The sequence below is a fragment of the Gymnogyps californianus genome, chromosome 3 (assembly GCF_018139145.2).
Source record: "Gymnogyps californianus isolate 813 chromosome 3, ASM1813914v2, whole genome shotgun sequence".
Classification (NCBI taxonomy): domain Eukaryota; kingdom Metazoa; phylum Chordata; class Aves; order Accipitriformes; family Cathartidae; genus Gymnogyps; species Gymnogyps californianus.
Window position 1 is genome coordinate 37,047,575 of NC_059473.1, and position 12,333 is coordinate 37,059,907.

General features: G+C 38.4%; 1 protein-coding gene across 3 annotated transcripts in view; it reads left to right on the forward strand.

The window, feature by feature from the left end:
• Positions 1–9,127, forward strand: part of STRN (striatin) — a 73,983-nt gene extending 64,856 nt beyond the window's left edge. For all 3 annotated transcript variants that reach the window (XM_050894066.1, XM_050894067.1, XM_050894068.1), the window contains one exon: positions 12–9,127. In XM_050894066.1, coding sequence (XP_050750023.1) covers positions 12–181 — 170 coding nt within the window. In that variant the 3' untranslated portion in view covers positions 182–9,127. The remainder of the gene's footprint in view (positions 1–11) is intronic.
• The last annotated feature ends 3,206 nt before the right edge of the window (positions 9,128–12,333 follow it).

The window sequence follows — 12,333 nt, forward strand, 5'->3', positions numbered from 1 at the left end:
CCTTTTTTTAGGTCATGACTGTTCGATTCGCTTGTGGAATCTTGAAAGCAAGACCTGCATCCAAGAATTTACTGCTCATCGCAAAAAATTTGATGAGTCCATTCATGATGTGGCATTCCACCCCTCCAAATGTTATATTGCCAGTGCAGGAGCAGATGCCCTGGCTAAAGTGTTTGTATGACAGAGTGCTTCCCTTTCAACTCTAGCTTTGTATATATTTAACCAGCTGCGCAAAAGAGAAGAGGAGGGCATGAGTCTTCTTATCCTGCCCTATAATTCAGAGAATGTTTGTAAGTGTTTAGTTTTGCAGGGTGCTGTTTTCTAAATTGACGTTTGTTCTGGTTTCTGTAGCTCAGCTGGTGCTGAGAGCTTGGAAACTCTCAGTTTCAAATAGTTAAAACACAAAAGAAATGCTTTTATTTCAGAGGGTGTGAATTTTCGTCCAGGCAGGCCTTGGGTGAAACTAGGTCTATGTATTCTGTATTAATAAAATGGGGTACTGGAAAGACGGGGTCTAATTGCATCAGGGAGTAGGAAAAGAGGGAAACTTCCTAGGATGCTTCTCATTGAGGAATCTTAATGTACTTAAAATTAAATCACCTGGAAAAAGTGTCAGTTCACATGCTCATTACTGTGTCATGTGAGAAGCACTTTGTCATCCCTTTGGTATTAATAAAGTAGATCTTGTTCAGAGAGCAGTAGCAGATAGTTAATCTCAGCCACCTGGCTGCTAGCCTAAGATAAATGCAATTAAAGGAAAGCAAATTACTAACATAAATTAAAATATAGTAAAGTTTTTGTTATATCTTCTGTGTTATACACTAAATATTTAGTTTGCAAAAAAATTTGTATAACTTTTTAAAGACTGTATTAGTGTGTGGCTAGAAGCTGAGCCTTTAGTCTAGTCCCAATTAACAACAGACTGAAGCAGTCTGTATATACTGTAGTAGCAGATTTAACTTATTCAGGTTTATAATGCTGTTTATTCTTGGAGATCTGGCACAAGAAATTATCACAGAGCTTTCCAAGGAAGCTGTCCTACAATTTAACTATCAAACATTCATCTCCTCTTTCTGTTCCTGCTAAAAAGGGTATCATTCTGGGCATTAAGGATAACACCAAAATACTTCTTTTGAAGATTAAACCTATACCTGATGCTTTGTATGAGTCCTGCTAGTGCAATAGGTGGGAACTATATCAAGTTCCATCAGTCTGAGAGATTCTGCTACTTCTAGAGGTATTTCCCAGATTCACCATTTGTGGAACTTTTTAACTTGTCTGCTTCACTGGGTGTATCGTGCCGTTGATTAGGTTACCTGAAGAATGAGTGCTTCTGGTAATTACTCAACAGATGTGCTTTGTTTATGTATTCAGAGCTTCTCTGTTGATTTGAATGACAAATAACTTTTAATCTGATCTTTTAGTCTTTTTATCCCTTCTTAAAGGAAGGTGAGTGGATTCTTTTCTATTACGTGTCATCAGAGTTATTACTGCTTATAAGCCTGAAGTTGGTGTTTTCCTCTAATGGGAATGGAAGGCAGAATTTCTGCTGGAGAGGATTTCTGGTGCTGATGTGAGTAGGAAAGAACCCAATGCAACTCTTCCACGCGCCAGCCTGAGGTTAAGACTGGAAACTGATAAATAAATCTTTACCTTTAAACTGACACTTTTTAAAAAGGAATTGTTGAAAGATATCAACATAGGGTTTGACTGTGTTGTTTTTAGAGTGGCATTTGGGGATGGGACCACATTTGAAGCTGATCTCAGAGTTTAAATGAACTATATTATTTGGAATAAAAGGTTGACCTGTGCTGTTTGAGCCTGCAACACATTATATTTACTGCTAAAATATCCTGGAATACCTTTTATTGCTCAGAATATTCAGATATGTCACTTCATGATACTGATATGCAATATATTTCCATAGATAAGATTAGAACTTTTACCATGAAACAGATGACTACAATAGTAATTCAGATTATTTAGTTTTTATAAAGTGTTTTGGTTATGATGGAAAGGGGGAAACTTGGCTGCAAAACTGAGCATTCAACTTTGTGAGAGTTCTGTGTACTTGACTCATATTCTTTCAGTGTCATTATTTTATTTCTTTTTGAAGAGGAAATTACAAAGATTTATTTGAAAAATTCTAAAAGTTATGTATATTATATATGTGTATATATATTGTAAACATGTATTAAATGTGTCTAGTAAGGGAAGACTCCATGGGTGCATTTTAATGTTTTAGTATTAAGAGTTCTCTTGAGTTTGTGTATACAAAGGATAATGGTGTGAGTATGAAATGAATGTTGTGCTTTTTGCTTACACAATACAATATGTAGTTACAGTTGTTTAAATTGCTGTACATAAAACTAATAGGCTGGCATGCTTGTTTTTAAAGACTGTCATTCTGATTACAATTGGAATGTAAGAAGTGGCTGTTCAAATGTGAATTGAAAGATGTTTCCTTCTCACTATTGAGCTCTTGCTCAAACTGAAAAGTGATTTTTTTTTAAAAGCTGGCAATAGCTAGAGGATGAGGTGCCTTTAAAAAACAAAACAAAACAAATGTAGCCTTACAAAGAGGTTGTGGAGTATATATATTTTTGTGCTGGTCTTCATAATTGATGTCAATGTCTTTTTACTGTACTTGCTCACATACTTGTAGGACTGCAGGGTATTGTGCATGAGCCTGTCAGATCTTCTGAACATCATCATAGGAGTTAGAGATGCAAAAACTATTTAGGTTATCTAGTCCATAGACTAGATAACCTTACAAGCTTGCTAAAGCAGGGTTGTAGACTTGTGCATTTTGATATTGTCTTGGCCAGTGAGGTTTTATATGTGTTCTAAACAATTAGGCTTCCTTTCGAAGATTATTTAAACGATTACGTCTCACTGACAGGAGGATTTACATGATGTTTAGTGGTTCTTTTTTGTAACTTCTTGCCAGTATTCCAAGCCATGTTTTGTGCCATTTTACATATTCCTCATCATCTTTGTGATTTGGAACCTGCATGCACGCACTGGTTCTAGCTGTATATTTCCATTCCTTTCCACTTTCTTCAAGCTATTTTTTAGTCTGCTCTTTTTACACAACTTTTTTCTTGTTTTCAGCTTTTTAGCTCGGTTCTCCATATCTTGGTGCCTTCAACACCATTCCACATGCATGATTTGTTGGACTTAGTCTGAAGGTCATCTGTTAAGGGTGGTTTTTGTTTGGTTGGTTTTTTTCCCCTCTGTAACATGATGCTTTTGTGTAGGAAGACCAAACTTTTGGTCTTCTGGCTAGTGTCTCACAAACCCAAATTGTATTTCTTCATTTCTGACAACTGTTTTAAGTAACTTTTGAGCATTGTTGCTTCTCAAGGTGGTTCTTCACTTTCAGTATGTTGTTATGCTTCTTTTGCAGCTAGATACTTAATCCCTGTTTCATGATTATCCTGAGTTTTATAAGCTTTGAACTTCTAATCTCTGAGGGCACTAAATTATTTTTATTTTTTCCCTTTTATGTGCAGTTCTTCCTGGTTCAATGTAATTGGTAACTTTCATGAATGTGATACATACATCTATTGAAGACGTAAACAAAACTGGACCTAAGGCTTATTCTTGCAAAAAAGCATTTTTGTGCAACATCAGTATATGGCGTTTTACCATTACTGTTTTTCCCATATCTAATTTACATGGTACATTTTTTAACGGTAAACTCATGTAATTTTTGTGTATGTTAGCCTGTGCTACTGATTTTGATTTTACTAACTAACTTAATGGGAGAATTTTCAGTCCTTCTGTATGTTGAAAATTGGTCCGCTAGGTTTAAATACTCTCATTTTTATTTCTAATTTACTTCACTGTGCTGTTTGCTTTCACATATTTGATTCAGTTACCAAAACGCTTGCACAAAATGATTTGGGGTAGCCTGGAAGAAGCTCTAGATATAATTATGTTGTGGAAAACATTTTCTTCACTCTTGCAAAATCCTAGTGTCTGCATTTTCTTTTTTTGTGCCTCAAAGAGAAAACTTTTGACATACCACATAAAAGATTTTATTACTTGTAAGAAAGTCACTCGATGAATATTTTGGGATCTCAGTCATCTTTATTTTGATAACTTATGTTTTTTAGCAAGAAGCCTGTAGAACTATATGCCACGTACTGTAGGTTATTTTTTAGGCCGTATGTTTTCAAATAATGTTATGTTAAAGCAGTCCCATATGTAATGTGTTTGAGCAAGTGTGTGATGTTCACCGTACAGCTTTGTGATTAGGTCATACAACACCATTTTGCAGTTGTGAATTTAAAGTAACCAGAAACTTGTCCTTTTGAATAAATGTGTAATTGATAAAGGACTTAGTTACACCACCTTTTTCAGTACACCTGTTTGATCACAGATGTGTCCCCTTTCCCTACCTTCTTCCTCATGTTTTAACAATGTAATTTTGGGCAGCAGCAATTTCCATAAACTGATGTGTCATTTGAGCAGTGTTCGATTGGCAGAAGTGTTAGTCCATCCCAAAGGAAACAAAAAATTAAAAAGTGGGCATAACCATCAGATAAGCAAGTTTTGGGTTTTTTTTTAAATGCCTTTGAAGATGTGTATTTGGAAGCATTTGCAGGCTGTGGTTTGGCAGTGTCTTTGTAGACTGTCCTACGGAGCCTACTTGACACCTGTGTGAAATACCTAGTAAACCTAGTGAAACCTAGTAACATGGGTTGATTTAAGGAAGAAAATGAGCCACTGTGGTTGTCCCTGTGCCTGTACAAGAGACTGTAGCAGTGTTCTCCTTTGAGTCCTCTTTGCTGAAGCATCAGGTTTGCAATCTGACACAAGTAATTTCTGCAGCATGGGAGTATCTGCAGATGAGATTATGTGTATTTTTACTTTGAAGATACGTAGGCAGTGGTCATTTGGATTGTGTGCTGAACAGCAAGGGAAGCAGAGAGACCGTTTGCTGAACTCTGTAGGGGATAGATAGTGGGTTAGATGGCCAGAACCGATGTGTCCTCCGTGTGACTGGTGTCATCGTGGGAGAATTCAGCTGGGGAGCAGTGCAGAGTTTAGCCAGATGGTATCGCAAAGGAAAAAGGTTAGAGTAACAAGTTTAGCGAGGCTTTCCCATAATGATTCTTCAGGTTTATTCATTTGTCCATTGGTGGCAGGTTGTATGAAGGATAAAGTCTCGTATATATCCAGATTCCAAATTGTGCACTCTTGTGTCAAAGTAAAAGGTAGAGATTGTTCATATTTCAAAACTATGTCACTTTAGATGAGGAGATGGCAAGAGATTTGTAATAGCTTATTACTTAAATTCTAAGAACAGAACTTACTCTTCTGCTGACATAGTCTTCATGTTGGGAACCCAGTTATGCAAAGATAAGTTTCTCAGGCACTGTAGTGGGACTACTCTTTTGCTTCCGGATAAACATTTATTTAAAAACAAAATTGCAGGACTAAGACTTTGTCTCATGATGTCTGTCAGTATTGAACCAAAGCCACAAAATTTGGAAAGCAGAGTAGAATTTTAGGCTTATTTCTCCTTTTTTTTCTTTTTTTTCCTTCAGTCATAATCTACATATTTAATATATATTACATACAGTGTCATCTGTATGACTCACTTCACATTAAATAGCCCATTCTGTAAAAAATACTCCTTCAGTACTTTCTCATGCAAATGAGATGTGAATGGGACCAGTGGTTCCAGGTAATTTGTGACTCGCTTAGCATGTATGTCTTTCAATTTTCTAATGGGTGAGCTGATAAGATTAATGGAAATAACTGTGAAAATATGATGCTGCTTATAATATAGCATTTAAAAACATTCTGAAATTTATGGCTGTTTAGTGGAAGTTGTTTTGGACTACACTGTTAAGAGTGAAGAAATCAGAATATGATAGTAAACTACTTACATATGGTAAATTGGTTTGTATAAGATGTTGCAATCATTGACATGTTAATTTGAGTTTTCTTGGGCATCTGCTGTTGGTGAGCATTGTAGGGGTGCTCAGTGTAGCTATTAGTATTGAGTGACAGAGAGGAAGCAAAGATTTCCCTGAAAAAACTACTCAGATGTTTCAGGAAGATCCCTTTTTCCATAAGGACGTGAAGGTGTTGAGAATATTTTGTCTAAATCTGATAACATGTTTAGTTGAAGAGGGTTACAATAGGTGAACAGTCTTGACTCTTTAATCGTCAGTGTCTTTAAGCTTAGAGACGAACACCGTCACTGAAACGAATGGCCTGTAAAGTGCTAGTCAAAACCTCTGCAGTGTTTCTACTGAGCAGCAGAGAAACTGATGAAAACCAGAGTGTTCATCCATCCAGTTATATAGGGGGTGTTTTACAAGAAATAACCCACATTGTAAAAGATAGTATTACATACAACAGAGCAAATGAACAAACACCTGGGGTGTGGGGTGGGACTAGGATGACCTTTGTGTAAATAGTCCTTGCTCAGGCAAGTGCTCTTGTTCAGCTGTTGGGACTACCCCCAGGAGGGAGGGTGGTGGGAAATAAGACCTTTAAAATGATGTCTCTGCCTGTGCTAATGAACATACCTGTTGTGCAGGTTATCTGTCCTTTTGATACCTGTTTTTTATCTTCTCAGTTACATCTTCCTTTAGGCTTTATTTTCTGAGAATCTTAAAATCTCATCTGCAGTGGAGTTTCATTGCAGGGTAAATTTCATAAAGGACTATTGATTTTCTCTTAGAGTGTTTTTTGAAGGGTGGTGGGATTTCAGCTTCAGCCCTACCCCTCCCACCACCAAAAGGCTGATTTGTACCTCCTTATTCCCAGTTCATTTAATTCTACTGAGTTATCTCTTACCCCACCTGCTGACTTAATCTTGCTGCTCTGTAGTCTGTTGTGAAAATTTACCAAGTGCTGTATCATTTAAGATTAATTCCACTACAGAAGGTGTAAATCCAGTTGAATAGTACAATTTGTGGGTCTCAACTGGTTCATTGTCAGGAGAGATTTGTTGCTAGATGACAAAATCCAAACTATGGCTGAGATAAAAAGGTGTTTAGTAATAATATATGCTTTTTAGCCCAACTTTCTTCCTGATTAAGTCTGGGTTGTGGTATTGTTTGTTAAACTAGTTTCGCTCTGCTCGTGCTGCCAAGCCATGCTGTGATCCTGGGAGATCACACCCACGTTTAAACCATGCCTGCATGTGTGTTTTTAAGCTGCTCAAAGCCTTGTGTTGACACGATCCTCAAGTCTGGTCTACTTGCATTCCCTCAGTTTGAATTGCAGGCTCCCAAAATTACTTCCTTGCTATTTCAAGAAACCCTTGGTCCTCACACCAGAGTATTAGACTGGGACATTGCGAAAAGATTTGTGCAGCTGGATTTGTACTATTCTGAAAGGGAGGGGATAACTTGTTGCCAAGCCAAATATTTTCATTATTTTTGCATTACTTACTAAAAGCAGCCAAAAACATTGTATAAGGGATAAACGATGGACTTCAAGCTAATATTTTTCCATTAAGAATTTATTTTTTTATTCTTCCTGTCATCAAGATATAGTGCTTTTTGAATGTAGCTTGTTTTCAGAGGTATGGCTCCTAGAATTGTTTCCTTGCAGTCAGACATGTACAAACATGCATAGGTTTTGAAAACTGTTTCATATGTGTTAGCACTTTTTCTGGAAATGCAAACTGAGCATGTTAGCTAATAATTTCTTGTACCTTTGTAGCCCAAGCAGACTGAAAAGCGGTCTTGTGCTATGTTTTCCTTGAATCATGCATCTGAAAAAACTTGTAGAAGGAAATCCATGATGAGAAGCCTATTGTTGCTGTAAGATTTTCTGTTGACATTTGTCAGCATATCAGCTACCTGCATTGTATTTCGTATAAGTATCTTCAATTGGTTTCTTCTAAAAGAAACTGTCAGGTTAAAAAAGACAAATTTCTTTGCCTTATGGATCATAGTTTGGATTTGGTTTTGTTGCTTACATTAATATACTTTTTTTTTTTTCCTCTCTACAAGAATAACTATTGAACTTAAGTTACCTGACAGTTCTCTTTTGGAGAAGATACCACAGGTGATAACCACTTAAATGTTAGTAATTACAGTTGCTACTCTTCTGTTTTGGGTCACTTCCATGACAGATAGTTGATATGAAAAGGCTACTGTGACTGATACATAAACAAATAGAGGAAGTTAAGACTCCCCTTCAGAATTATGCTGAGGTTATGATTTTGCACGCCAGTTTTAAATGACTACTTGGAAACAATGTTGGGCTTCAAGTGTCTTACAGAGTGGTGGATCAAAATGAGAAATACCTACTCGTTGAGTAATAGTCTGCTTGTCAGTTTTTGTGTATGGCTCAGTACAAGGCTGTGTCAGAATTTCAGTACCACCAAATTACCTTGTTTAAATGCTACTGTGGTACAAAAGTGAATGTTATTTTAAATGAGAAATTCTGTTTTCTAACTTGTGAAGGAAATAGTTTTCTTGGGAGTAAGCATCCCTAAATTTAAAGTATTTCATGATTTCAGAAAGGCTTCTTAATCATGGGACATGAGAAAAGTGAAAAACTGATTTGCTCTCCAAAGATTTGATAAGCATTTATTAAAAAAGTATAAATTTTTGCTTTAATTGAAAATGCTTCTTTAAACACTTAATATTAAACTTCTTACTAAAATTCAGTACTTTAAAATCCTGGATAAATATCTAAAATGGCAAAGATAGAAAATTCAGAGGGAGATTATTTTGAAATATGCCAGTATATTTTTGAGCTTCTCAATTGCAGCCCTGAATTTTCTCTTTTTCACTGCAATTCATATTTTGTGAAACTTCTTGGATAGGTTATATTTAAAGCTACATTCACTTGCCTGAATAAGTCAAGTAAATATTTTGTCATTAAAATTATATAGATCTGCTTATGCTAGTGTGATGTTTAAAATGAGACCACATTGAGGTAACCATGCAGGTATTTGTATTGGTATGACAGTAGTGAAGTGGGGTAGCTGTATACTGTACCTGCGTTCTGTGCTGAGCAAAATCACATGGACTTCCAGAAATAAGCAATGGTTTTTAAAAGCAGCTTTATTTAATGTTACAGCAGCAAGTAAGTGTCATTTGTACCATATAATTATGTAAATTGGGTGCTAATAAATACTATTTTTCAACATTTTGTATTGTGTTCATAATTCTGTGTTTTATCACAAGATGTGTGTGGTCTCAGAGTGTGTACGAGGAGGGGGAAGTGCACTCAGACTAGAACAAGTAGACATGCGTTTGGAGGGGCACGAAGTAACTTCGTGTGAACTTCCTTTGGAACTGTGCAACGTGTTACCGTGCACAGTAGTGTCTCTGTTTTTCTGTTCTCCGTATGACTTGGTTTTGTACTGCTCTGCCGTCTTGGCACCGTTGGCACCCTGCATCTTTCCATGCACGTAGGCACACAGTCCCCAGTATCTTCATGGGGTGAACAGACATGCAGCGTGGGTACGGTGCCGTTGTGCAGGAGCTGGTCTGTCAGCGGTGCGTTGATCGCAGCGAGACATGGTGCACTTCCTGGGAAGAACATTAATTTAACATAAAAATAAGCGCATGGTTCTGCCCTTGGGGAGAGGATGAGGGGGAGCAAACCACACATCACAGATGGTAGTCGCGTTGCTACGGGAAGATGCTCAGAACGGCACTGTTGAGGGGGTGGTATGGGAACCTACACAGAACTGAGCAGAACAACTTGTTAGCGAGTCCATCCTGTTTTTTCTAAGCTTGTAGGTGGGATAAGCGAAGTTCTCATCTCCTCTTCATGGTAGGTAAAATAACCCTTCTGATTTAGTCCCACTCATCTTCCCTCCCCATAGGAAAGGAGGAATTGCTTTATGAAATGACAATACAGTTGCATTCACCCCGGTGTTCTGCCTCCAGAGGGGGTCAGTAGAAGATTCCTGAGGCGGGGAGAAAGAAGATTTCAGGAGCGATGTAGGAGTGACCCTCCCACATGGGAGGCCTTCCTAACATCCTTATGGGTTTGCCTATGAACAAGATGGGTCCCCATAATGATTTGGGTGTGAGAAAAGTGAGTATATTCTCTTCGGCCATATGGTGAAACTTTTAACTACCGTTTCTCTTTGTGCTTAGAAAGAAGTCATTTCTGTGAGTGTTGGAGTTCTTGAACTGCATTATCAGAGTTTTTATTAGAAGTCAGAGAAGGGGTTAAACTAGTGTTAAGAAAAATAACACTTGTGTCTTGCCATTCAGTATGACTGACAGTTGATTGTGAGTGATGTAGCTGATGCAGTGCTAAAACCTGTGATACCCCCCAGTTTAAGTTCTAACAAGGAGAAAAAAGACTACTTTGAGGAGTTTGAAGCACTCGGCTATACAGATGTACACTTGCAATGTTTTCAATATGTAGGTGATTTAGCAAATGTAGATGGCCTGGTACTGTCTAAGACTTCTCAGACTGAGATGGGAATGGAAAAGAAAAGGGATCAAGTTGTTTCCATAATGGTGCTGATAGGCAGAGAAAAATAACTAGAAGAATGATAGAGAGTGAGTGACTTTGTTCAACCGTGAAGTAATTTAAGGTATGTATACCACAGAAGACTGACTTAATGTTTGGTGTCTAGGTAATATTTCTGATATTTACTGCTTGCTTTGACTTGCCGAGTAGATAACGTGGATGATTTCCTGTGGAGTTTACAGGTAGGGTGTTAAATCCACTAAGGACGTTTAGATTGGGTTGGTCCTGTCTGGATGCTTAACCCCAGAGCTTTTCCTGGTTACTGGAGCCGTTCCCCTCGTGTGCTGGAGAGCCGTGGAGGGCGGAATGCGAGGAGGAGGAGGAAGCTCGTCTGCCCCCCTGTCAGAAAAGCAAAGTTCAGCAGCTGCTGTGGGGAAACCCTCCTCTCGCTGAACCAGCAAAGCAACAGCAGCTGAGGAGCAGGAGGGCGCACACAGCAGGCGATGCCTTCTGTGCAGGGTGGCATAGTGACAGCAGAGGTGCTGAGTGTCCCACTTCTGGACCAGCAAGGTAAGATACTGCTGGGCAACCGGACTTTGAGTTACCTCTCTCTGAAGAGATGGTTGAACTTTGAATTGAATTGGATTGTTCACCCAGAATGTGAGTATCTAATGCTGGAGTTAGAGGCAAGAGGTGCTGTCATTGAGCTCCCCCAAGGCTTCCAGAGCATAGACATCAGTATTTATTTCCAGGTGGGTGTTCTGCACCGTGATTGCTGAGCAGTGGTAAGCCACCGGCCCAACTCCTGAGTGCAAAGATGCTTATTTCCTAGGGAGAGGGTAATCAGACAACCCCCTTTTGGCTATGTATCCAGTGACTAGTTCAGACAGCTCCCAGCCCTGACTGCCTGCCTGCCTGCCTCCAGGTCCAGCCCTTTGGTGCCCTTCTCTTTTGGATGCCTCAGCCAGACAAGCAGGTTCCACCGCACTGGTCGGGCATCTGAAACTAAGTGGCCCAGCATCAAGCATCTGGACATCTAGATCCTCTTTTGATTCAGCCCTGCATCTAGAAAGTGTGTAGAGAGACTGTTAATTTTTTTTATCTTCCAAAAGAAGTCTCGTTCCAAATAAGATGTGTTCTTGCAGACTTGGGAAAGTACATATGATTTTGATGCCTTTCAGCTGTTCGACTCTGCTTCAATGACTGGTTCCTCTGAGAGGTAATTTGGTGGTCCTTCCTTTGCTAGCTCTATTGTAGGCTTTTTTTCAGCTGAGCATGTAAAAGGACGACATTGAAACACCTGGGGCTTTACCAACCTTGCTAGGTCTTCCATAATCTGGTAAGAGCCTCAGCTGCGTTTCAGAAACTTAAATGGCATGGACTATATTTGGTGTTCATTTTTTAACCACATACGAGATGACATGTACTGCATATGCCTTTGGGACAATTTTATTGCAAAAGATATAGCAACTTGTATTGATAAGCTCGAAATAGCTTGTATATGTTACAGAAGGAGTTCTGTTTTCTTCAAACAAATATACCCCCTCGAACATTTATGCAGATTTATACGTAAGTTATCTTGTTTTTTAATAAAACAGTATTTAGAGACTTTAGTAGATGGCAATATTTTGATTGCTATGAAAGGTAAAGGTTAAGAGCAGTGTGTTCTGTGCTGATCCACTCGCTTTTGTTAATGGAAGGGTGTATTCTCACAAGTTTCGAGGCTTACGCTTAAGTTTACAGTGTTTATGAATAGGACATCTAAGTTTAGATGAGAGTCGGATTAAACATTAAACCACGTTCACACTTTGAGAGCCAACAATTTCAAGGTCATCCCGAGAAGTTAATAAAAATGCACGCTGGCAACTGAGCGCCATAGTTGTTCTGTAAACTTAAGATAAACCATTAAAC